Source organism: Mustela nigripes, chromosome 10 (genome assembly GCF_022355385.1).
Source record: "Mustela nigripes isolate SB6536 chromosome 10, MUSNIG.SB6536, whole genome shotgun sequence".
Lineage (NCBI taxonomy): Eukaryota > Metazoa > Chordata > Mammalia > Carnivora > Mustelidae > Mustela > Mustela nigripes.
In genome coordinates this window covers 30,723,790-30,748,741 of record NC_081566.1, presented here as the reverse complement: position 1 = coordinate 30,748,741, position 24,952 = coordinate 30,723,790, and the positions used below count along the sequence as shown (strand labels likewise).

Genomic DNA, 24,952 nt, shown 5'->3' with positions numbered 1-24,952 from the left:
CTCACGTGCTGTGGCTGGGCCACAGAACCTTCTCCAGGCTGACCACAACAGGCTGGGAATTGTGATACTTGGGAAACCACAGGCCCACGTCTGAAACTGGGGCAGGGTCTGCGCCACTGAAACCTCATGGACAGAGCGTTCAGAGCGGCGAGAGTCTCGGAGGCATGCGGGGGTTCCCAGAGGCGAGCCGGAAAGCCACACCTGCACGCCCAGCACCACTGCGCCCACCCAGTGAGGGAGCCAGGGAATTGGTTTGCCTGTGTTGCGTTCCAGATTGGGAGAGCAGAGCTGCCCGGCCCAGGCCTCCGAGAGTCGCACACACACCACCGGTCAGGACACAAAGTAGTCGACCGGAATCCAGAAGAGCTCAGTGACCTTCAGTAGCACCTTCCCAAGCCCCGTCCTTAGGAAGCACGAAGCCAGTGATGTACATTAGCTCCTCCAAGGCCACATCCTGTTACTGCGGTGGGAAGTGGCAGGAACGCGCACACTTGTTCAGACCGAACTCAAGGTCCTCAGCCTGCCCAGGGGTCCTGCGGCGGGCCTCGGCCTTTGGAGGTGAACATGAGCCCCTGCGATGCGCCGTTGCTGCCCACGGTTCACTGCCGAGCACTGAAGACAGTCACAGTGCTTGCGTGCAGAGCACCTCCCGTGGGCGTGTGAGTGCTTTACCCACTTCACACACGTGCTCCCGCGACAGCTGGGCCATCCCTGAGCCGCAGGGGGCACGGCGGCTCGAGGAGGGGCCTATCCGACCGTCCTGGTCCTTGTGCCCCGGCACGGTGCCCTCCCACCCCCTAGAAGTGACTGTCTCGCCCCTGGAGGGCAGTCTGGCCATGAGCCTTTTCTGACCCATGCGGGATGCGCAGGACAGCCTGTGTGGGACCTGCTGGTGGTGGCCTCTGTGCCCTCCTGCCCACCAACCATGTCCCATCCGCGCCACTGCATGTCCCGCCTCCAGCTCACCTGTATGCCCTGTGCCCCCCAGAAGTGTAGGTACCCCATCATTCCAGGGCTCCTGCTGTGTCCTCCGTGGGCCAGGCAGGTGGCTGGCTCGTGTCTTCCCATGAGTGAGTCCTCTGCCTCCGTCCAGGTCACCTCCGCACTAAGGATGTCACCCAGCCCTACAACCTGCCCATCACGCAGGGGCTCTGTGTTCACCTGCGTTCACCCCATCCTCAGCTTCAAGCTCCCAGGGCTGGACAGGGTGAGGCCCCTGCTTGGAGCTGTGTGCTGTGTTCACAGGTGACTGCTGGCTCCTGGCAGCCATTGCCTCCCTCACCTTGAATGAAGAGGTCCTGGCTCGCGTTGTGCCTCTAAACCAGAGCTTCCAGGAGAGCTATGCGGGGATTTTCCACTTCCAGGTGACTTGATTTTCATGCAGGCTTCTCCCCAGTGGGTCCTGGGGGGCTACAGACAGGTCCTGGGGGCCAGGGGTAGGACCAGGCGTGGGGGAAGGACAGGTCTTAGGGGATAAGGACAGGACCTGGAGGGCTGTGGACAGTTCTTGGGGGTAAGGACAGCACCTGGGAACCCAAGGACAGGACCAGAGGGCTAGAAGAGTTCCTAGGGGGTGGTAAGGACAGGTCCTAAGTGGGAATGCTAAGGGCAGTTCCTGGAGACTAGAACAGGTCCTGGGAGCTAGGACGTATCCTGGGGACTAAGGACAGGATCTGGGGGGTAAAAACAGGCCCTAAAAGACCAGAACAGGTCCTGGGGGTAAAGACAGGTCCTGGAGACCAAGGACAGGTCCTCAGGGGTAAGAACAGGACCTGGGGACTAGAAGAGTTCCTTGGGGATGGGGGGTAAGGACAGGTTTTGGGGGGTGGCTAAGGGCAGTTCCTGGGAGCTAGAACAGGTCCTGGTGGGCTAAGGACAGCACCCGGGAGGGTAAGGACAGGTCCTCGGGGGTAAGGACCTGGGGGCTAGAAGAGTTCCTTCTTCCTCCCTCTGGGGGCTAGAGCAGGTCCCAGAGGCTGGAATAGGTTCCCTTGCTCAGCCAAGTGCATCAGACCCTTAGGACCGTGCTGTTCTGTAGAAGGACTTGGAGAGGCTGCCTCAGGCTCCCTGGCCTGCTCCTGACAGGGGGCCCTGCCAGGATAGCAGTAGGAAGCCTCAGACCAGGCAAGGAGGGAGGTAGAGCAGGCACTCGGGAGGTCATTCCCAAGTTTAGAAAAGCCTGTTTTGGGACATCTGAGACAAAATAGTGAGCTATTGCTCGCTGCCTCCTTTTATGCTGGTAAATGAGAAGTAGCATCCTTGAGAGAGCAGGAGACTCGGGGCACAGTCCGAGACGTGGGTCTGGGCTTGGAGGGAAGGACAGGTGCCTTTGCCCTCAGCTGCTCAGTGAGGCTGTGCCAGGCGGAGGAAGGGCAGCATCTCCTCCCAGGACGGGCTTGCGGAGGCCAGGGGTCCCCATGTGGCTGCTGGCTCCTCCCCCAGCCCGTCCCGTGTGCCCTGCCCCCTAGTTCTGGCAGTACGGCGAGTGGGTGGACGTGGTCGTGGACGACAGGCTGCCCACCAAGAACGGGGAGCTGCTGTTCGTGCACTCGGCAGAGGGCAGTGAATTCTGGAGCGCGCTGCTGGAGAAGGCCTACGCCAAGTGAGTGATGCGGCCCCCCCTCGGACAGAGTGATGCGGCCCCCCTCGGACAGCCTGGTCCGCGAAGCGGCAGGTGGGAGTCAAGGGCGACTTTGGCCAGAGGTGAGGTCTCAGTGCAAGGAGTGCTTGCCTGGCCACGTCGTGCCTGATCAGTGACCGTGCTCACCACGTCGCGGCCACGCTAGCCACCCTTCCCACACAGGAATGGGTGTGGCACAGACTGCTGACCTTGAGGATGACCTCCACCTCCCAGACAGGTTGGGGACGTCTTTGTCAGATAAAGACAGTGGAGTTTTGCCAGTGGGTGTTCCTGGCCCCTGCAGAGGGATGGAAAGCTCGGGAACTGGTGCAGAACCTATGGTGTGCCATTAGCAGTGGTTTGACCCGCCCCCAGCCCGCAGCCTGTCCTCCGCCAGCCCCGTGGCAGCGCCCCCCGCAGGCGCCTCCCACCCTGGCCGCCCGGGCTCTCCGGCGTCCAGAGATGGCTGTCCCTGGCAGCTGCTGCCAGGGAGGAGGGCCAGGCTCCCCGTGGCCGGGGGTCAGCGTCTGGGGCCTGGGAGCCACGTCTCCGTCACGCACCCCGTCGCACAGCTAGAAGCCACAGGTTGTGCTGTGCGTAGACCCTTTTTCATTAGCGAGTTGGTGTGTTCTAAGCAGCCAAGGAGCCGGATGGCCCTTCTGGGGACACAGAACAGTCAGTACGGGAGGTCAGACCTGATGACTGCCGGGATCTCCCCCCATCGAGCTGCAGATTTGCTGGAGCCCAAGTCCCGGGGAACCTGAGCGGAGGGTCTCTGGAGCCCCCAGCCAGGGAGGCATGGGGTTGGGGTCGGGGTCAGGGCGGGAGGTCGGATGGGGGGGCACTTTGAGAAGCAGCAGCGGCATCTGTCCCCCCTCAGGGTCAACGGCTGTTATGAAGCACTGTCGGGGGGCGCCACCACTGAGGGCTTCGAGGACTTCACGGGGGGCATCGCCGAGTGGTACGAGCTCAGGAAGGCCCCTCCCAACCTGTTCAGGATCATCCAGAAGGCCCTGCAGAAGGGCTCCCTCCTCGGCTGCTCCATCGATGTGAGTGCAGGCCCCTCTCCCAGCTCTGGTGGGCAAAACCCATCCCTGTCCACCAGGAGGGGTGTCATCTGGAACCCAGGGGTGGCCAGCAGCAGCCAGGCCATGTGGGGGACAGCTGGTGGGGCAAGGGTGCCTCTGGGCACCGCCAGCTTGGACCACGGGTTCTGCAAGTCCCCTACCCTCTGCTGGTCCCTGGGGAAGGACCCAGTGCAGACACCTGCCCCTGGAGAGAGGCCCTGCATGGCCTGGAGCCTGGCACCCTTGCCCTTCCCAACTGCAGGGTCTACAGGCCTGTGGGAGGCTCGGGAGGGGCTGTTTCCTCATGGTGGCCTGCCTGGCTAGGCCTCACAAGGTGGTGAGCACCCCCTCATGTCCCCAGGCGTCCTCTGGATAGGGGCTGAGTCCACTCTCCACCCCTGTGCCACTGGGAACACGTTCCCCATGGGGATAGAAAGAGAAACCCCTGCTCTTGGGGCCAGAGTCTCTGTCTGATGTGCTAAAAAACCAAATTCAACCTAGTAAACTTGAAGAAATAATTGACTTTATTAAGTGTTCCCTGGGGGAGAGTCTTAGACTGCAGATGACCCCGTCTCCGGGGGTGGAGACTGGCAGTCAAGACTGCGTTTCTGGGGGTGCTGAAACTGTATCGGGATTGCGTGGCTGGCCCCGGCTGGGGCTCCGCCCATCGTCTTCTCTCTGCCAGACTGCAGGCAGGGATTCTGGCTTGTTCTGCAGACCCTGCTCTCAGCCCTTCTTCCCACTGACCGAGACAGACACAGCCTCCCTTCCTCCCCATAGTTGGGGGGAACGGGGGGCCCCAAGAAAGTTCCGATAGAACAGGAGCAAACCCCACAGATGGCCACATACACAGAAGTGTCCTCGGGGAACTCCGCAGTGGGGCCAGGCCAGACCACAGGATTCGGGGCCACCTGATCCCGTCTTGGGTCTGTCCCGAGCCCGGGGCCACCGGCCCCACTCCAGGGTCCTGCGAAGGCTCATGAATGCCTATCCACTCACCGGTGCAGTGCTCTCCCCCCGGCTGCCCCTGCTGTCCCCACCGTCTGAGAGCTGCCATGGGAGGCTGGCACTGAGGGCCTCGATGGACCCGGGGGAACAGAAGGCAGAGTGGGGCAGAACAAGGCTGTGCCCAGTGGCCTGACCCCTCCCATGTTTCCAGATCACCAGCATAGCGGACTCAGAAGCCATCACGTTCCAGAAGCTGGTGAAGGGGCATGCGTACTCAGTCACCGGGGCTGAGGAGGTAAGGTGGACAGAGGTTTGCAGGGGGGCACCCAGAAGCGCATCTGGTGGGGGACTGCCTGCGTGGGGCTCCTGGTCTCACAGCCCCGCCGCCAAGCCTCCAACTCATGAGGCCCGGGGAGCTGGGCCGACGGTCCTGGAGCTGTTGCCGGCCAGCATCTGCCCTCTGCGGGCCACGGGCCGGCTCGGGCGCTCTCCCTGTGATCCACGATTGGTCCACGACCAATCCACAATCAGGTCTGACTGCCTCTCGCCACCCCGGGGGCCTGGGTGCATTTCTCCAGCTCTCTGGAGAGTTCTCTCTCCGGGAGCATTCTCAGGTCAGAGAGATGGTGACAGTGTCCCCATGGGGCCAGTGTGGCGAGCCCAGCCGCCCCCTAGCAGGTGTGCACAAGCTCATAGCAGTGGCTGTCACTGGATACTGCACATGCTGGTGCGCAGCTGGCCTCGCGTCCCACTGGGGACCCCGTATCCTCTGACCCTCCCAGGACTCCTTACCTCAAAGTTTGGTTTTACTCTCCACCCACCCCGACACACATGCATCTTTCTCTTCGGAAAAAGCTCAAGTCTATGGAAAAGCTGAAATGGCAGAATAATAGGAAACACCCGAACACTTTCCCTAGGCTTGACAGGATTTTCCATGTCTGTTTTGTGTCCCCGTGCTGTTTTCTGAGCCATTTGGAAGTGAGTCATAGATGTCAAACTTGGCTCCTGAATGCGTCTCCCAGGAAAGAGCCATCTCACACGGTGCCAGTGCTGTTTTACTGCCGAGGGAAATAAACATGAATCCCATTACAGCATCGAGAGCAGAGTCCGTAGTTACTCCTCCAACTGCTGCCCGCCCTTCATAGCAGCGCCTGCCGGGACTCAGATCCAGGCTGGGCGTCCCCTTCTGCTCGGCCCTCTTCCTGTGGCGGGGGGTGACAGCAGCACGTCCTCTGCTAGTCAGGAGGCTCGGGGGCACTGTGCACTGGAGCCCCAGGCTCACAGCTTCTGCCAGGGGCTGGACTCCCAGAATGGTCCACACCCAGCAGCAGCGAGAAGGCCAGCAGCCCTTCCCCCTCTCATGACCCCCCCCCCCCCCCCCCCCCCCCTCCCCCCCCCCCCCCCATAACACAGACCTGACACCTCCTGGCTCATGGAGGGGGTGCTTTGGGACTGAGTGCCTCCAGGCCTGACTTGAACTCCACATCCTCCCCTCTGCTCCCCATAACCCGTCTTCAGGTCGAAAGTGCGGGAAGCCTGCAGAAGCTGATCCGTATCCGCAACCCCTGGGGAGAAGTGGAGTGGACTGGGAAGTGGAACGATAAGTGAGCCGGGTGCCCTCCCTGGGAGGTGCGGGGGGTCCAGGAAGGGAGATCGCAAGGCTGGCGGCTGGGCCGGGGCCAGGGGGTTGCCCTTGGGGCCAGGCCCAGAGGCCACGGGTCCCCACTCCCAGGGGCCGCTCAGGGCATGTGCCCCTCTAGCCAGTCTGCCTGCCTTCCTGCACGCCCTGGACTCCTTCCATCACCTTGTGGTGCACACCTTTCCTGGCGCAGTCACCCGCTGGCAGGCCTTCCCGGGGTGGGGGAGGGCGGGCAGGTGGCCGGTGCCTCCAGCTCAGCCGCTCGTGGGGTTTTTCGTTCCCCTTATGAGAGCTGCCACTTGTGGGCCACCCGCGCTCTCCCCTTCTCCCGACAATGGCTCGTGTTCTGTCTGCCCTCACTGCCCTGCCCAAGGCTATGAGCCTCACCCAGCCGGGGGTGGTCTGGGCCCTCAGATGTGCTCGAGCGTGTTCCTGGGCCTGCATTCTGAGGTCCTGGGGACAAGGCCTCAATAGCACTGGCTTCTAACACCCATCCTGTCCCGTGGTTCTCCAGCTGCCCCAACTGGAACACTGTGGACCCAGAGGTGAGGGAGCAGCTGACTCAACGGCAGGAGGACGGGGAGTTCTGGTAAGGCTGCAGGGAGGGGGTCTGCCCAGGGGGCTCTGGGGAGCTGAGCCAGGTGATGTCGTTGGGGCACAGAGGCATGGGAGCGGCTTTTGTCATCATCCTTTGTTCCCTAGAAGACCCTGAATGAAACCCTTTTTCCTCCTCCCGGATTTGTCCCTCTCAACAGTGGGGTCTCAGAGCTGAGCAGCTTCATAGAGAAGCCCGTTCAGATCCTGTGGGAGAGACACGGCCTTTCTCCCCTGCAGGGTCATCCCAGCACCTTAGGAAATGGGCCCTTGGAGAGCTGGGCTGGGCCTGTGAGTGGGCCCCACCACCACCGCTGCCTCCACAAGGCCTGGCTCAGTGCTCAAAGCAGCCCAACCTCCGCCGGCTCTCTGTCCGGCCTCGGGCAGAAAATCAAGGTGTGTGTCCACGGATTGTCTTGTAACCTGGGTGCCTGTGTCCCCTGCCTCTGCCAGGATGTCTTTCAGCGACTTCCTAAGGCACTACTCCCGTCTGGAGATTTGCAACCTGACCCCTGACACCCTCACCAGTGAGTCCTATAAGAAGTGGAAACTCACCAAGATGGACGGGAACTGGAGACGGGGCTCCACGGCGGGCGGCTGCCGGAACTACCCCAGTAAGACCCCACTGTGCCCAGTCCCAGCTCATGCCCTCAGCCCCTCTGTCCACGGGCAGCCAGGCCCCCAGGGAGGGACCTCACCCACGGGCCCTAACACATAACACAGCCCACAGTCCAGACCCCGCCCTTGGGGATCCCGGGACCTGCTGCCACACGGGCCAGGGCCCCTGTCCTCGCACCGCAGACACTGAGTCTGCAAGACCTCCAGGTTGGGCCCGAGGGACTGTCCCAAGGGGCTGATCACGCCGTTCCTCAGGTCTCTCAGTGACCAGTTCCTGCGGCTCCATCTTGGGAGATGAGGCTGCCTGGGCCCGCAGAGGTTTAGGGACCTGCCCTGGGCTGGGAGCTCCCAGGGACTTGAGCACACCTGGTCTGGCGGTGGGGCTGGCATGGTGGGCCTCTCTGGGGCGGCAGGTCTGGGTCCTGTGCTGCGGACGAGGGACCCAAGGGCCTCAGGGGCATCCTAGGCCGCAGAGCAGCTCATCCGGCAAGCAGACGGGTCGCTCCAGCCCGGAGCCTCTCATCCTTCACCTCAAGTTTGTGGCCTCCAAGTGGCGGTTCCAGAGGTGCTGGGAAGACACTGTGCCCCAGCCGCTAGGTCAGGGGTCGGCAAACTCTCTCAAGGGCCAGATGGCAAAAATGTAGGGCTTCGTAAGCCATCAGGTTCTATCACACTCCCAGCTCTATAGCTGTAGCCCGAAGGCCATCAAATGAAGGGATACGGCTGTGTTCTAATAAAACTTTATCAGTAAAAACAGGCAGCCGGTGTGCACAGGGCTGGGATCAGCCAAGCCCAGCCCTGGATGGAGCCTTTCTTTCCCCAAAAAAGAGCTTTATTCTATTAGTGGGGAAGGCAGTCAGCACAATTATTCCGAATGTGAATGAACCGCAGGTCCTTCCCGTAAATAGATTTTGAAAGTGGGGACGGCAGAGACACCATGGGGACAACAGGACAGGCCCGGGAGGACAAGGGACACAGAAAAAGAGGCTTAAGTTGTGCACAGGATGTTCTTGGCTTCTGGGTTCACTGGAGGTGCCGGGGTGCGTGCCCCCGCCTGCCCAGCCAAGCCAGCTGGGCAACCTCTGACTTTCCAATCCAGCATGGGGAGGGAGAGGTACCGCGAGGGGACCGCCCAGCTCTAATGGCCTCTTCCAGAATGATGACCATCAGTCCCTGAGACCAGCCTGCGGGTGGGTGGGAGGGAACAGTACAGAAAAGTCCCCACCATGTTTAGGCGAGCGCCACCGCGCCCCCTGCCAAAGCCCCCTGCCATGCCCACTGCCCACCTCTGCTGCACCCCTGCACCCCCGCCTGGGGCTCCCGCCTCCTGAGTGATGCAGCCCGGCCCCCTCTGGCCACAGACACCTTCTGGATGAACCCTCAGTACCTGATCAAGCTGGAGGAGGAAGACGAGGACCAGGAGGATGGGGAGCGCGGCTGCACCTTCCTGGTGGGCCTCATCCAGAAGCACCGGAGACGCCAGAGGAAGATGGGCGAGGACATGCACACCATCGGCTTCGGCATCTATGAGGTGCGGGCAGCATCGCGGTGGGGCTGTCCCCTCCCCTCCTGCCCACATCTCAGCCCTGGGACCCAGGCGGGACCCAGGCAGGGAGCTGGGCCGGGGCAAAGCGAATCTTCCACGAGAGCCGGCATCTGGGCCCGGCCAGTCTCGGGAGAAGGCTTGAGGTCCCTTCAGGTGCTGAGCTGCTGCCTGGGCCCCCACAGGCAGCTTCCTGGGTAGTCCACTTTATTTATAGGGGCCTTCTGCCTCTTCTGAGACCCTACCCCCAGGCCTGGCACCACTCTCCTTGGAACAAAGGAGACTTAAGAACAGAGCTTCCTGAACCCCCATCTGAGAATACGGCAAGGGCAAGAACTGCTCCAGTGCCCAGCTGGTGGGAGCCCAGCCCGGTGCAGGGCCTGGGAGCAGCTCTGGACAGGGAACACTGGCTTTCATGCTATCTCCCGCACGTCCTTGCATTCGAACCATGTTCAAGAGAAGCCCAGCTCAGCCATCTGGGGCTGGACCCCGGCACCCTCTCCACCCCTCCCTGCAGCACTGACCAGATCCGTTCCACTGGCGGGTAGAGTCCCCAGTGGGTCCCCCCGTTCCGTGAGGTCACCAGCGAGGTCACAGGGATACCCCGAGCCACCTGAGAGGGTGGTGGGGAGAGGAGCCCACACCTGGTAGAAGTCAGCAGCCAGAAGACATGGCCCTGCTCGCTCCTCACGGGAAACGTGGCCCCGGGACACCTGCCCGTTTGCTTACCAGGCAGAGTTGGTTAGACGCCATCATTTCAAACAAGGCCCATAACTCCGAGCCCCTTCGTCTCTGCAGTGGGAGCTGAAGGCTTCAGATCTGAGACGGCGTGACCAGGAAAACCAGACTGACACACTACCTCCCTTTACCTCCACCTCACGGGGCTGGGATGCCCCCGGGGGCTCTGGCAGCAGCCAGGAGCAGATGCCCGCTGCCCCCTAGCCCAGCGGTGCCCTCTTCACTGCCCTGTCTGCCCGAGGGCACAGCACTGCTTCTGCGAGCCAGAGGCGGGGTGAGCCAGACCCGTTCCCGTGAGGCTCCGGGCCTCGGGTTTGGGCTCTGTGAGTCAGGAACAGTGCGAAGGGCTCGTCCATGAGGGGTCAGATCAGGGCTTTGTTTTCAGGGTGGGAATGCTTGGGTCGCGTGGAAAACAACCACCTTGTGGACACAGTTGTGAAGGAGCTGCTGCGGGCCGATGACGCAGTCAGGCCTTCCTGCAGCTGCCCTGCAGGCCGAGTGACTTGTTTCCCTCTCTCCCTGCAGGTCCCAGAGGAGGTACGCCTGGCAGACATTGGCACGGGGTCACCAATGGGCACAAGGCTTAGACCACCGGCTCAGGGGTCCTGTGAAGCCTGGGCAGGGGCAGGCGGCTGCAAAGGATGAGGCCCCATGCCCTCCCGGCCCTGGTGAGGTGGCTCAGGTCCCAGAACCTGCTGGTCGGAGCTCAGGGCCAGGCCTCCTGGGCAGCCCCACGGGACCTGTGCATGGTTTAGTTGTGTGGTCCTGGGACAGCAGGAGGCTCTCCAGAGTCCCCCAGTTCTCCTAAAACAAGCCCAAGGGGAACGAGGCATCCCACAGACTGTGAGATAGTGTGGGAACACAGACGGAGGCCCGGATCCCCAGGCGGGCCCTGTCCTCACTTCCATCTGTGTGGCGCACCACGCACATCCCCGAGCCCCTGTGAGGAGCCCGAGGACCTCCACATGCAGGTGGGGCCTCTCTGCAGAGCTGGGCACACGGGGGCCCCTGCTGCACGCGCCTCCAGGTTTCCCCGGGCCACTCCTTCTCTGGATGTGGAACGACCCAGACACTGTGCATCTGACTACCCCCACCTCCATTTCAGATGTACGGACAGACCAACATCCACCTCAGCAGAAACTTCTTCCTGACGCACCGAGCGAGGGAGCGGTCAGACACCTTCATCAACCTGCGCGAGGTGCTCAACCGCTTCAAGCTGCCCCCGGGAGAGTACGTCCTGGTGCCCTCCACCTTCGAGCCCAACAAGGATGGGGACTTCTGTGTCCGCGTCTTCTCCGAGAAGAAAGCTGACTACCAGTAGGTGGCCTGACTGCTGCGCCCTCCAGATTCCTGTGGCTGGTCCCAACCCTCCAAGTGTGGCTCCCAATGTCTTGGTCTGGGACACGTGCCGCTGCCCGGGTTAGCAGGGGAGGTGGGGTCAAGGACTTGAGTGTTGTTGTCACTTGACGCCTCTGCGGTTCCAGCATCGTGGTGTGTGGTCAGGTTCACCACCACCACACGTAACCACACGGACCGACTGGCAAGCGCAGACCCCGTGGCCACACAGGGGTAGTAACCCTATCCTGCCCAGGGTGGGCGCCAGTGGGCCCTGTCCACCTGATGCTGCCGTCAGGATGGCCTCACCTCATAGCAGCCACCGCCAGGACCATGTCTCTTCAGTTGGGTGCCTGATTGCAAGAGACGTAATCCACCTCGGGCAGCTTAACCAAAAGGGGATTTACTGAAAGACCACGGGGGCTTTGAGCAGATGGGAAGCAGACATGGCAAACAGCCACCTGCTCCCTGTCCAAGACCCAGGACCATGTGTGCGAACTGCCAGGTCAGGCCAGCCATGAGCCTAATGGCTTCTGCCAGATGCAGGCATGGCAAACCAGACTCTCAGCGGCCTGGCATGGGATCCTTGGGCCCAAGAAGGACCTTCTGACTCTTAAGTCCCTTCATTGTGGAGAGGGACTCAGCCCTGCAGGCAGCACTGGGCGCGCAAACTACACCCCGGCCTCAGTGACAGTTTCCTTCTGTCTCCAGGGTCGTTGACGACGAGATTGAGGCCAACCTTGACGAGGTACGTGCAGCCCCGAGACTCCCACCCCTGTTCTGCCGCGGACGACCCAGGGCCCAGAGCAACAACACAGGATCGCCAGGGTTTAGGAGGACTTGATGCCCACAGCTCCCAACTAGGCTCTGCCTCCCACACCCACGCTGACCACCGTGCGGTGTGGGACTCAGGTTTCCAATGACTCCCTGGCCTCAGTTTCCTTAATCATAAAACAAAAACTCTGGGCGACAAGGTTCCCATGGCCCCAAGGGCTCCAAGAGGTTCTGTTGAAATACTGGTGACTCAGGCTCAGGGTCTCTGAGACCCACCCACAAGAAATCCAGAGTCGAGGGAGGACACTGCCACCCACAGGATGGGAGGCTCCCCTGCTGTCCCCAGGCCTGATAACCCTTGGCTCAGTGGCTTGTCCTGGGTCCCCAGGGAGAGACTGAACAGTCCCAGAGGGCCATTGTCACAGGCCTTCTGGAACATTCCAGCTAGGCTCTGCTTCTGAATCCCCACTAGTATAGATCAGAGAGGGCCATTCTGGTCGCAGGTCAGAGAAGACACTGTGAGGAGCTCACTAATCCCTCCCAGAGAGTCGCCAACCCTCTCCTGTCTTCACTAGAAAAAATCGTTCCTTCAGTCTTTACCATCCTTCCCGTCAAGCCCATAACTTGGCCCGTAGGCCCACGGGAGGCGGGGGAGGCCCCCTCCTGGCTCTGACCCGCTTCCAGCCATGTGCCCCTCCTTCCAGATAGAGGCCAGCGAGGACGACATCGACGACGGCTTCAGGAGGCTGTTTGCCCAGCTGGCAGGCGAGGTGGGTGTCCCTGTGGGCTCTGCCATGTGCTCTGGTCGCTGCCAAGGGAGGGACGGTCTCATCCTCGAGGAGACTGCAGTTCAGAGGGACAGAGGAAACCACAGAAGCAGAGAGGAAACACGGATGGAACTCGGGCTCCAGCCCACGTCCTGCCCACGCAGTGGGGCTGCCAGTTCAGAGTCCGCTCTGGCCCCATGTTCCTCGTGGTAGGGTTCCTGCTCTCATCTCTCCCACTCCAGCTGGGATGTGGGGCTCAGACCTTATCCTTGATTTTCACAAAGATACCTGGGGCAGGGGTAGGGTGGGAACAAGTGTTTCAAATCTCTACTGTGTTGATTGCGGGAGCCATGTGGGCCTCGCGCTGCTGTCAGCTGCTCCCACTGGTCCAGAACCTGGCGCCTTCCTCCGTCCTGCAGAGGAAGCCGGCCCACCCCTTCGGAGTGCAGCAGGTGCCCCCCCCATCCCGGTCTCTTACGGACAGAGACATTTCCCCGCTGGTCCAGTCATACACAGACCCCACCCCCAGCCCCAGGAGGCAGAAGGGACCACAGCCAATCTTGGGGCTTGGTACCCCCCCTTACCCAGTATATGTGCGTGCACAGAGGCACCTGAACCCCCAAGGAGTCCTAGCCACAGAAAGAGTGCTGGTTCTAACCAGCTTAATAGGAAGCCAGGCCCAAGTTTCATAGGGGAGGACAGCCTGTGGGGCCACACGTGCGCGTGGAGTGGAGGGCTTACCCCTATACCCTCCAGAGCTCAGAACTGGTGCTGAAGTCCGCCTGGAGCAGGTGTACCGTGCAGCCTGGGGGCGTTCGAAATGCACATCACAGACCCTGCCCTGACCCACCTAGTGCACCTGCCCCAGAGCGGGCCTTCAGGGTCCTGTGCCCCCCGTGTAACCACGCTCTGCTTCATGTCCACAGGACGCGGAGATTTCTGCCTTTGAGCTGCAGACCATCCTGAGGAGAGTGTTGGCCAGGCGTAAGTGCCCTGCTGGGGCTCCCTGCGCCCTTCCACCCCCTCTCCCGCAGCAACATCTGTGCCCCCCCCCCCCCCCCGCACTGGGTAGAGGAGTCTCTGAGTGCCCCGATGAAACAAAGTACAGAGGGTCCAGGTGGAGGTCAGAGGCCACACCCCAGTTCCCACCACCGGCGGGCTGTTGCTTGAAGCCGGGCGCGTGACCCCGGGCTCTTTCCTCACCCGTGAAGTGGGTGGGTGGCTACCTACCTTCCCGGAGGGGTGCCGTGGGGCGGCCCCTCGGAGGAGCAGCTGGCAAGGAGGGCTGAGTCAGCCCCACCCACCGGCCTGAAAGTCCCCAAGCTGTGAACCCCGGCTGCATGTAGCGGGGTTGTGGATGGAGTCCACATCTCCCTGTGTAGCTGGGGTGCAAGGGCAGAGACCATCAGAGACTCAGACCACCAGAACAGTCCGTGAAGCATGTCCCCAGTGTGCGGGCCCAGGAGCCTCATCGGACTTACTGTTTGAGCCCATGAGCCAGACTGGCATCTCCAAGGCTGCGGTGGTGGCAGTCGGGTCTCCTGGAAGAAAAGGGAGGGGGAGGAGAGGGGCCTGGGGCAGAGCCGGAACACCTCCCACGGACCTTGAGGCTCATTCACTCCAAGTGTGGTCCAGCCTCAGGGGACACGTTTCTTCCCCATTGATTCACCCCGAGAAACGCGGCCGCCCCAGAGCCCCTGAGAGCCTGGATGTCGCTGTGTTCTCGGCAGCAGCCCCGTGCTCCACCCAGAAGCTGGCCTAACCCCCCACAGGAGCAACCTCTCTAGAAGTACCTGGGCTGGTGGGGTCGCCCACCCCAGAGCACATGGGCAGTGTGCCCAGCTCAGGAGCCGCACGTAGCTGGTTCCTCCCAGGCTGGCCGGGTGAGGACAAGAGGCTGGTGTTTGGCCTGGAGGCTGCCAGGCACGAGTGAAATCACAGAGCTGCTGAGGCATGTGGCCCTCAAAGCTGCCTTGTTCCCACACACACGGAGACTGGGCGGGCAGGGAAGAGTCAGGCCGTGCCGGGACTCAGCCTCCCGGGCCGCCCACTGATCCAGGCCTCCGCCCGGGCCCGTGGAGGGGTCTGTGCGCACAAGGGCAGCTCGGAGACAAGCTACGTTGCAACATTTGCAAGGATGTGACAAAGGACAAGTCTCTCATAGTCTCTGACAAGGGTCTTGTGACAGGGGTCTCTGGCCAGCCCCAGCCACTGCTGTACCCCACTCTCCTAGTGGGCCACAGTGGCTCTGGAGAGTGTCTGGCCCCTGGGCTTCTCAGTCTACAGGGACACAGGCTGACATAGCAAATACACATTCCTCTCTGTCCCCTCTGACCCCGCAAGCCCCCGTGCCACTAGAAGAGGGTGAAGTGGCCCCTGTCCTGGAGGCACACACAAGCGTTTCTGCCCCGGGGGTGGGGGTGGTCCTCTGGACAGCACAGCCCCCCCCCCCCCCAGGGATTTCCCCATCATCCTTTGTCTTCTAGGCCAGGACATCAAGTCAGACGGCTTCAGCATCGAAACCTGCAAAATCATGGTGGATATGCTGGACGTATCCTTTCGTGCTGCAGAGCACAGTCGGGGCGTTGAGCCCCTGCCCGTCCTGCTCAGAAACCCCCATAGGGAGCGCCAGAAGCCCCAGCCCCCTGCGCAGGCAGCGGGAGATGCCCACCCGCTGGGCCCAAGCAGCTCAGGCTGGTTTCCTGAGGGGCCCTGGAAAACCTCCCCTGACTGTCCTGTTTCTGACGTGAATCTGGTTTTCTCTGGTCGTGGGTTTTTTTCTCTAGTTAAAGGCACAGGGAGGCCCGCTGTGGGCATCTCTTTCCCAGAGCCACCTGCCCACCTGCCTCACCGCGTTCAGGGCAGGGATTGGGCTGAGCTGCCAGAAGTTTGGTCTCCTGGGCTCCCAGCACCTCCTATCCCAGTGCCCCCCATGAGGCCCTAGAAATAGTCTCAGAATCAGCGAAGCACCCCTGCATGTCACCTGACAGAGCCTTCTCAGCAGGCTTAGGCCCCCGCCGGGCCCTCCACCAGCCCGTGGATGCAGCTCTGGCCCCTTAGTGCCGCGTGAGGTGCTTCAGTTGGTGCTCCCCATAACTGCGGAGGGCGCCACGCCATCCAGTGACACGCCCACACGATGACCCCCAGGGGCATTCCTTAACCTTCCTTAACGGTGCACAGTCAGATGGCAGCGGGAAGCTGGGGCTGAAGGAATTCTACGTTCTATGGACGAAGATCCAGAAGTACCAGGTGTGCCCCTGGGATGGAAGGCAGGGCGTGCGGCTGCATATCTGGGACGTGTCTGGGAGCACACCCTCTGTGGGGGCAGAGGACAGGGCGCCGGGTCCGTGTCAGGCCGTGGGTGCTCGTGCACCCTCCATGGGGACGGAAGGCGGGGCACCAGGCCTGTGACTGGCCGTGAAGACGGGTGCACCCTCTGTGGGGGCAGAGGGACATCCCCAGGAGTGGGGAGTTGACCCCCAGAGGCATGATGGGCAGCAGGAACAGCAAGGGCCAGCCTCTGCCATGGACCTAGTCTGCTCCCACCCTTCCGTGCTAGTGGCCGGTAACAGGGTCACCTTCCAGCTGCCCTGAAAGTGTCCTCAAGAGGCTGTGCAGCCTCTTGTCCTTTGGACTTTTGACACCCCAGGCACAAAGGTGACTTCACAACACGGGTCCACCGTGGCTGGCTAGTGGACCGACATGCATGTGTACAAGCCTGCTCATGGAGACAGGTGGACACTATTAGCTATTTAAGGCAGAAACGGGGTGACTTTCCGAGGCCAGAGGCGAGGCAGAGCTGGCAAGCTTCATGCCACGCGGCACACAGCACGCGCTAACTCGTCACCTGCTGGCTTTGCATAATGGTCTTTGTAACTGCTTTGCTCATTCCAGAAAATTTACCGGGAAATTGACGTGGACCGGTCGGGTACCATGAACTCTTATGAGATGAGGAAAGCCTTAGAGGAAGCCGGTAAGGACTTGGTTTTGTTTAGAACATGTGAGCACTTACTCTGCATTGAGGCAGGTGCTGGCTCGTCCTTTCTGTCCATCCCCCTTTTAAAAACTAATTGGTAAAATAAAATGCCCTCTGTGCCCTCGCAAGTCCAAGTTTCCTTCCGAGGGCCTGGCAGGTCGAGTGGGCAGAGCCAGTTTTCAGCATACCGGGCCCCCCACCCCCGGTAAGTCCCTCACACCCAATGGGCATCTCTACTCTATTGGTTGGGATGTAATCCTTCCACAGAGACCCAAACAGCCATCTTTCTCTCCCAAACCGTCCAAGTGCAGTACCTCCCTTTCTTGCCTGACCACGCTGGCTTGCCGCCACGACATTCCGGCAATAGGTGGGCAGGGCAGGGAGACAGGCTCCTTGCCTTTCAGGGCACATGTCCCCTCAGTGGGCTGCAAGGCAGGTGGGGAACATGGGATCACTTTCACATAGCCGTGGCTCATGAGAAATCCTGCTGCTGTGGAAAGGGTGGGAATTCACACTACTTTGCAATGAACAGTTTCTGCCCCGTGCATCGAGAAGAGTCTAGTCTCCAAGGTGATTCTGAGCTAACCAGACAGTAGATGAGGCATGGGGAGCCTCGTGTCAGCCAGTGAGGAGACAGACAGGGTCGGCGAGCAGACTGCAATCCGGAGCAAGGGCAGGAGGCACCGTCTTTGCAAAGCACGAGAGTCCCCCCAGAAGAGTGCCTAGGAACAAAAGCAGTTGTTGCGATCTGAAGGGTCACTTCCATGGGAGAGCAGGTACAGGCGCCAGAGCAGGTGCAGGCATGAGAGCAGGTGCAGGTACAGGCACAGGTGCGGGAGCAGGTGCGGGAGCAGGAGCAGGCGCAGGCGCAGGTGCAGGCATAGGCACGGAAGCAGCGTCGGGCACCGTCTGATGCTCAATTCGAGGCTTCCTCCCACCGCAGGCTTCAAGCTGCCCTGTCAGCTCCACCAGGTCATCGTGGCTCGCTTTGCGGATGACGAGCTCATCATCGACTTCGACAATTTTGTCCGGTGTCTGGTTCGACTGGAAACGCTATTCAGTAAGTGGCCCTTCAGGGGAAGGCCCTTCTCAGCCCTGCCGGGGTGAAGGCAGCCCGCCCTTTGTCTCAGGCGAGATCGCTTGAACCAGGACGTATCTGTAGTTGACGATGAAGATCCTTTGCCACGGGGACAGAGGGCAGGAGTAATGGCTTGGGACAAACGGGGAAGAGGACAGTACGGTCTCTGTTCCGCCTCGCTCATGGGGGATGACCCTTCTTCCTCCGCAGGGGTTTTTCAGCAGCTGGACCCCGAGAACACTGGGACCATACAGTTGGACCTCATCTCTGTAAGTCCGTGGTTCACACGCCCCTCCCTTAGGGGGACGGAATGCTGGCACCGGGGCACAGGGACCTGTGGCTTAGTGGCTGCTTACTTCAAGCTACACCTTACAGGTCTTTGGGTCTGCGGGAGACAGCCCAAAAGTGGCTGTAAGGTCCCACCACGCACTCTCACTGGCAGCCCCGTCCACGTCTCCTGTTGACCCTCCTAGCCCCTCCTCCCACTGGCTTTGCCTCGAGCAGGCAGTGTTAGAGGGGGCCGCAGGATGCCTCTTAGGAGAATGAACCGCTGACCAGCACACACAGGAGGCAGTGTTCATGTAACAAAACCCTTTGGAGGAAATTCAAGCGGGTTTGGGAAGATCTGTCATGCTTAGATCAGATCCCCCTTTAAAAACACTCCCAATAGTAACCAAGCTTGGGGGATGTGTCTGGAGCCCCCACAATGCCCACCTGGGAGATGATCCTCAAGCCAGACAGAGGGGGGACACTGGCTCCCTGGAAAGTGAAGTACGTACGAGGTGTTCTCTCTGGCCATCCTGATGCCAGAACATTCTCTCACCCCCAGGAGGAAGGTTACACCTGTGCTCCCAGGCTGTACATTTCCTCTGCTCTCAGGGGAATGGAGCTTGGGGCAGCCCCAGGGCTGGGCGGGGGGCTGGAGCCCCCCAAGAATGACCAGGTCCCATGTACTAGTGAGGAGTGAAGTCACAAGTGGGATGGGTGTCGGCACCTGGCCACTCCTTTCCTTGCACTTTGAACTCTGGAGGAAGCCAGCAGCTTAGCTTAGTAGCTGTTCACCTGCTGTGAGGCGCTGGGAAGGGCTTCAGCCATCTGAAAATCTGTTTGAGCTGGTTACAAAGAACATTAAGTTGCTTTTCCAACCATACATCCCTGGGGAATACACCCGCCCTGAGGTCACAGCCCACAGCCGAGGCTCTCATGTTTGCTAGGACAAGCTTCCGTGCCATGGGGAGCCTGGCAGAAGCTGGGGGTCCAGGCCCATCCCAGACCAGCTCGATCAGAATCGGACCCAGATTGCCCACTTTACTCCAACAGAGAACAAGGGCCAAAGGCACTGGTTTCGGGGATAGCCACAGGCCAGACGCACATGAGCCTAATGTTGCGTGTCCCGAGTTCCAGGTCATGGTCCCCTGGCCTGTGGCATCAAGAAGCCACAAGCCTGTACATGGAGGCCCCCACCCTGGCTCAGCTTTGTGGGCGGCAGTTGGGTCTCTCAGAATAAATAGCCTTTCGTTTTGCCCCTGGTCTCTGAGCTGATGGCTGTTTCCTTCCTCAACAGTGGCTCTGCTTTTCTGTCCTCTGAAGTCCTAACCAAGCTGCCTGAAGACAATCAGCCGAGCACTAGACCTCCGCAGAGAAACTTTTTATCTGGACCTTGCAATTACGGGAACATTTACTTAAACGGATGATCATAGCTGAAAATAAAGATGCTTTTTGAGGTAGCAGAACGTTCAAACTTCAAAGTCGAAGATTTGCATATCATGATATTAAATGCCAGCGAGTCACTTAACCCTCAGTAAACTGAAAGAAACCCTGGAATCTGCGTACTGTACACACTCCCGTCTGCAGCGACAGCCGACCAGGGAGAGGGCGCAGGGAGGTGTTTTAACAGCTGACCGCACGCGGAGTCTGTCTCCGAGAACAGAAGGTTCCTGCTGGGAATATTGAGCAACTTCAGGTTTAAAAATGCAGCAGTCTGTGCCCCCAGAGTAAAAGGGAAACCAGGAGGCACCCCGGAGCGACCGAGAAGGCACCCCTGTGTCTTGTGGGTCACTCCCGATACCAGCCTTACGTCAACTCGACCGGTGACCTGTGTGTCTGAGCCCAAACCCTGAGCAGTCTGGTGTCACATGGGGGGTGTCCCAGGTGCTGAAGGGGATCAGCTCTGGCTCAGCTACCTAAAGCGTGCACCAGCACAGGGGCCTGGGGTCATGGTCAAGGACAGAACCAACGGTTCTGCCACCGGGATGTCACCCCTGCCCTGCTTGCGCGTGGAGCCAGGAGGGAAGTGGCGTGGGAGCTGGACCCCCGACTCCACCCTGGGACAACGCTAGGAGCTTTGTGCAAGTATCGCCTTGTTGCCTTACCTTCTCCCACACCTGCTGTTAATAAAGAGTGGCCCAGACCGTCCCGCTCAGTGCTGTCCTTCCTGGAGGGCCTGCCAGGGCTTTGTGCCCACGCTGGTCCTGGCCTGCTACATCTGAACTCCCCTCGTGACAGGAATGAGCAGTTGAACTCCCCTTTCCTGCACGACTGTACAATCCGGAAGCTCATAAGTGGTCTCCAAGTAGGTGGGACTCTAACCCGCTTCTGGTCTCCCCTGAGGAGGCCCCGGCAGGCCTTGGGGCGTTGGGATGTGCCGGGGGCTGTGAGAACAGGCACGAAGTCCCGGGGGGATGCCAGAGGAGTGGGATGTGATGGGATTGGGAGGGGCATCTCCCAGACTTGGCAAGGAGGTGCCCAGGCCCTACATGCGGGCTGAGCGGAGGCAGGGAGGGTTGGCGAGTGTCGTCGGCGAGCAGCACAGGCCAGGGTGCAGGATGGAGGCCTCTGAGGCCCGGGCATGTGGGAAGAGGAGAGGCCCAGGCAAAACCACGTCCGTGCTGCGGACTCCAGCCCTCTGCGCCTGCCCAGCTGCCCCAGCTCACCCACTCCCTTGGCACGGTCCAGTCCCAGCACACGGGGAAGGTCTATGCATGGTAGGATGAAGAGGGGAGAATTAACCAAGTTTCTGGGGTTCTGCCACACAGTGCAGCCCTCGCCAACGCCTACTTCACAGGGAGAAGTTAGCCGGTGCATCAACACCCCACATCTTCGGACCCTGGGGCCAAAAGTGGCCCCAGGCCCAGGCCTCCAAGTGTCTGTGCTGGGCACACGGCCTCTGTCCTCTCCTGCACGCAGTATCCCAGCACCCTGAGAGCGGCACCTGCTTCCCACCATGGGACACGCCCTCCTCCCAACCAGCCAGCAGCCCCTCCCTCCTCCCCCATTCTTCCCTCTCTCCTCCTCCTCCGTTCCCCCCGCCCCCCTCCTTCCCTCCTCTTCTTTCTCCCCGCCCCCCCTCCTCTCCCCCACTCCTTCCTCCTCCTCCTCCACTTTCTCCTCTCTCTTCTCTCTCTTCCTCTCCCATCTCCTGGCCTCCCACAACCACCCGGGCCCTGTTGCTTCCCGTGACCACCACCTACCTCCCAGTGCCCAGTCCTATGAAGGAGAACCAGTGGCATCTTCCCAATTTTCTGTGCCTTTGACACCGTGAGCTCTGCCCTCTGCCCTGTCCTCCATGGGCCCCCATCCCCACTAGAAGCCCCTCTTCAGCAGGGCCCACCCTCCAGCTACCCTACTCTCCCCTCAGAAATCTAAAAACTGCCACCATGAAGATGGCTCAGGGGCGTCACTCTAGAAATTGGGGACCAGCATGTGCCTGGGTCAGACCTGGATCTCTCACGTGACGGGGAATTGCACAGCCATTGGAAAGCGTGTTCACGAGCAACGTCACAGGCACGAGGCCACAGCTGCTGAAGCCACGTGCTCTCAACCCCTGCGCAGAAACCTGGAGCGTGACCGGATGTGCTGACCGGACACAGTGATCAGACACAGTGACTGGACGTGGTGACCGGATGTGCTGACCAGACACAGAGACCAGATGCACTGATGGGATACCTTGAAAGGAAACCCTGACCGGACATGGTGACCGGATGTGCTGACCGGACCCAGTGATCAGACACAGTGGACGTGGTGACCGGATGTGCTGACCAGACACAGAGACCAGATGCACTGATGGGAAACCTTGACCGGAAACCCTGACTGGACATGGTAAACGGATGTACTGACCGGACACAGTGATCAGACACAGTGGACACGGTGACCGGATGTGCTGACTGGATGCGGAGACCAGATGCACTGATGGGAAACCTTGACTGGAAACCCTGACCAGACATGGTGGTGACCGGATGTGCTGACCGGACACAGTGATCAGACATAGTGACCGGATGCGGTGACCGGATATGCTAAATGGATGCAGAGACCAGACGCACTGATGGGAAACCTTGACTGGACACAGTGACCATTAACGTTGGCCGGACACAGTAACCGGAAACCCCAAACAGATGCGGTGACCAGATGTGCTGACCAAACGCGGTGACCGGATGGATATGCTGACTGGACATGGTGACCAAACGCACTGACAGGACACCCTGACCGGACACGCTGACCAGACGCAATGACCATTAACTGACCAGAAACCCCAAACAGACATGGTGACCAGAAACACTACACTAGCCACACATGCTGACCGCACAGGCTGACTAGAAACCCTGACTGGACACAGTAACCGGCAAGTCCCGCTAGTGCCCTCAGCTACCCCCAAGCACTGTGACCCCAGGTCCGGGACCCTTCCCTATACTTATTTCCACGAGGACCTCTGATACAAGGATACTCAAGCTGACGATAAGGGAAAAACAAAAAGAAAATAAAAGTGAATTTTCTTAGTTTAGGACGAAGGAAACATGATCACGCTCTCCTACTAATTTTCACGTCTTCCCTTCCCATACACCTGAGCGATTCTTTACAATTTCCCAGCACCTCTATGTGCAGTACCCGCGTGGGTCTCTCCCCGTGCCAAGGTGTGCAGAAGTGATGCTGAACTGTGCGCCCCGGGCAAGGCCGCACGGACAGTTAGGAAGTGCCAGACCAGTCCCAGAGGCCCTGTTGTACTTGCTGCCTCTCGCCGAGCAGCTTAAACACCCACCCTCCAGCACCTGGAGGGCTCAGTAGAAGGAACGTGTGACTGTTGATCTCAGGGTGGCAAGTTCGAGCCCCACGCTGGGAAAAAAGAGATTACTTAAAAATTAAATCTTAAACAAAGCAAAACACAGAACACTCATCACCTCACAGTCCTGTAGCAGGAGTCCCAGCCCGCCCCATGGGACTGGCCGGTCCCAGCACAGACCCTAGGAGGGGCTCCCCAGTTGTGGACAGCGATTTTCTGCATTCCCTGGCACATGACCCCTTCCTCCTTGTGGCCGCCAGTGGTGGGCTGAGTCCCTCACACCTCTCCTGCACCCACCCAGCAGCCCAGGGTGACGTCCCTGTCCCCACATCTGCTGATTGGAAAAGTCCCTCACAGAAGCACCTAGATCAGCCTCTGGCTGGTAACTAGGACCCCTAGACTGCTCTGCTCCAGAACAAAACCCCATGGCCTAGAGGCTCACACAACAGACATCTACCTCTCAGTTTTGCAGGCTGTGGGTCCAAGATCAGGATGCAACTGACTTGCCAGCTGGTGAGGACCCGTCCCAGAATGCAGATGGCCACCTTCTTGCAGTGTCCACACATGGCAGAGGGGAGGGCTGCGGCCTCTTCTCCTTTCAAGCACAAACACCCTTCGTGGGGTGTGTGGGGTCTCTACCTGGTGGTGGTGTGCGTGCCTCCTTGGCTCCCGGAGGCCCCACCTCCAAACACTGTCACCCCAGAGGGTGTCCTCAGAATTCTGTCCACCACACACATCTTCCGACTGCTAGCTCAAGGTGTCTATACTGTTTCTCCATTACCCTGATGAGCGTGGGATGTTCTGTGTTTCACTCACCTTTCTTGCTAGAATTTAGGTGCTCGGAAAAATGTACAACAAAAAGTGAGCACTTGTTTTCTCATTTGTGGTTTCTATTAACTGAAGAGTTCCACTAAGCAGCATGGGTTCCAAAGCCATTCACAAACTCAGTAACATACTAAAAACCAATGTAGAGACCCTATGTACATTTTCAACCCATGAATGAGTGTAGACCGTGTAGACAAGGACAAGACCATCTCAAAGACACCTTCTGTGCCCAGGGTTCTCTATCGAAACCCAATGCAGAACTGACCAACTGCAAAACCAAGTTCTCTGTAAGCAAAACAAGTCTTCTTCCATGTAATCACAAGGCTGGTAAAGAAATATTATTTTCCCCCTGGGTAAGCCACCCAATGGCTTGTAAACTTTAAAAAAGGCTTTTAATGACACAAAAAAAGTAAGGCTAGTAAATAGCTTTAGAGTCAAAAAGTTTAATTTTATTATAATTGTTTTTAAAGTCAGCTATGATCTTGACAAATATCACGGGTAAGTCTATACAGCCACGTTTCCAATTTCCAAGATACAAAAGACAATAAATATAGATTCAAATTCATCCTAAAAACAAGGTTCTAAATCTAATTAGCTGTGGTACAGCTTGGATCCAGTATCACAAACATATGTGTAGTCCTGAAGAACTCCTATCAAACAGGGATTGTGGACACCCGACCAACGGTTAGTTCTCCACCAGCAACATCCACTCGAGGAAACGGAGTCCCCTGGGGGCCTACTTGGGGGAGAGGCAGAGAGGGCAGAGGAGTCCCCTGGGGGTCTACTGGGGACCTCGATGGCACTGGTCCATTCTGGTGGGGGCAGGGGAGGTACAGACAAACGAGGTGGGAAAGGAAGCCGACCCCTCAGGAGCCCAAACGAGGCCCTATTTCTCAAGAAAACCAGGACAGTCACTGTTCATCTTCCCGAGTGCTCCACGAACGCCGTTCCCCAACAGTGTGGTCAGCTTACTTTTAAGCTGCAGTCCATCGTGCTGAATGTCCCCCAGAGACAGCAATTTCTCCAATCCTTCATTTTCTTCCAGAGGACATTCTACATTGCTTTCAAGTTATGTTATCATTAAAGTCAGTCTTGTGAAATTTTTGCCAAAAACAATCACATTACTTTTTCTTAGTGATAACAAAGATTAATTCTTCAGAAACTAAAATCTGTGAAGTTTCAGGCCAAGCTCCTTTGTCTTGGTTTAATTCTTGGGTACAGCTGCAAGAGAACAGAGACATGCTTTACACGCTGTAGAGACAGTCACGCAGGAGTGTAATGGGGGCAACGGCGCTAAGCCCTGGCCCCCAGGCTCGGCCTGTATTGGCTGGAGCTGGTCTGTGACGCGCCGCGCGCAAGGGGGACAGGAGAGATCGG

The 24,952-nt window shown here is 59.5% G+C and overlaps 2 protein-coding genes across 3 annotated transcripts in view; one reads left to right on the top strand and one right to left on the bottom strand.

The window, feature by feature from the left end:
* The window catches only part of CAPN2 (calpain 2), a 40,397-nt gene extending 20,285 nt beyond the window's left edge, over positions 1–20,112 (top strand). Inside the window, exons 3-21 of the mRNA XM_059412932.1 lie at positions 1,246–1,364; positions 2,469–2,602; positions 3,501–3,669; positions 4,847–4,930; positions 6,154–6,239; positions 6,789–6,863; positions 7,322–7,482; positions 8,848–9,017; positions 10,293–10,304; positions 10,873–11,084; positions 11,814–11,850; positions 12,581–12,646; positions 13,570–13,627; positions 15,130–15,194; positions 15,824–15,892; positions 16,538–16,616; positions 17,563–17,679; positions 17,908–17,966; positions 19,262–20,112. Coding sequence (XP_059268915.1) covers positions 1,246–1,364; positions 2,469–2,602; positions 3,501–3,669; positions 4,847–4,930; positions 6,154–6,239; positions 6,789–6,863; positions 7,322–7,482; positions 8,848–9,017; positions 10,293–10,304; positions 10,873–11,084; positions 11,814–11,850; positions 12,581–12,646; positions 13,570–13,627; positions 15,130–15,194; positions 15,824–15,892; positions 16,538–16,616; positions 17,563–17,679; positions 17,908–17,966; positions 19,262–19,285 — 1,796 coding nt within the window. The 3' untranslated portion in view covers positions 19,286–20,112. The remainder of the gene's footprint in view (positions 1–1,245; positions 1,365–2,468; positions 2,603–3,500; positions 3,670–4,846; positions 4,931–6,153; positions 6,240–6,788; positions 6,864–7,321; positions 7,483–8,847; positions 9,018–10,292; positions 10,305–10,872; positions 11,085–11,813; positions 11,851–12,580; positions 12,647–13,569; positions 13,628–15,129; positions 15,195–15,823; positions 15,893–16,537; positions 16,617–17,562; positions 17,680–17,907; positions 17,967–19,261) is intronic.
* A 3,886-nt stretch (positions 20,113–23,998) lies between these two features.
* TP53BP2 (tumor protein p53 binding protein 2) overlaps positions 23,999–24,952 on the bottom strand; it is a 55,518-nt gene continuing 54,564 nt past the window's right edge. For both annotated transcript variants that reach the window (XM_059412930.1, XM_059412931.1), the window contains one exon: positions 23,999–24,796. In XM_059412930.1, the coding sequence (XP_059268913.1) occupies positions 24,755–24,796 (42 nt within the window). In that variant the 3' untranslated portion in view covers positions 23,999–24,754. The remainder of the gene's footprint in view (positions 24,797–24,952) is intronic.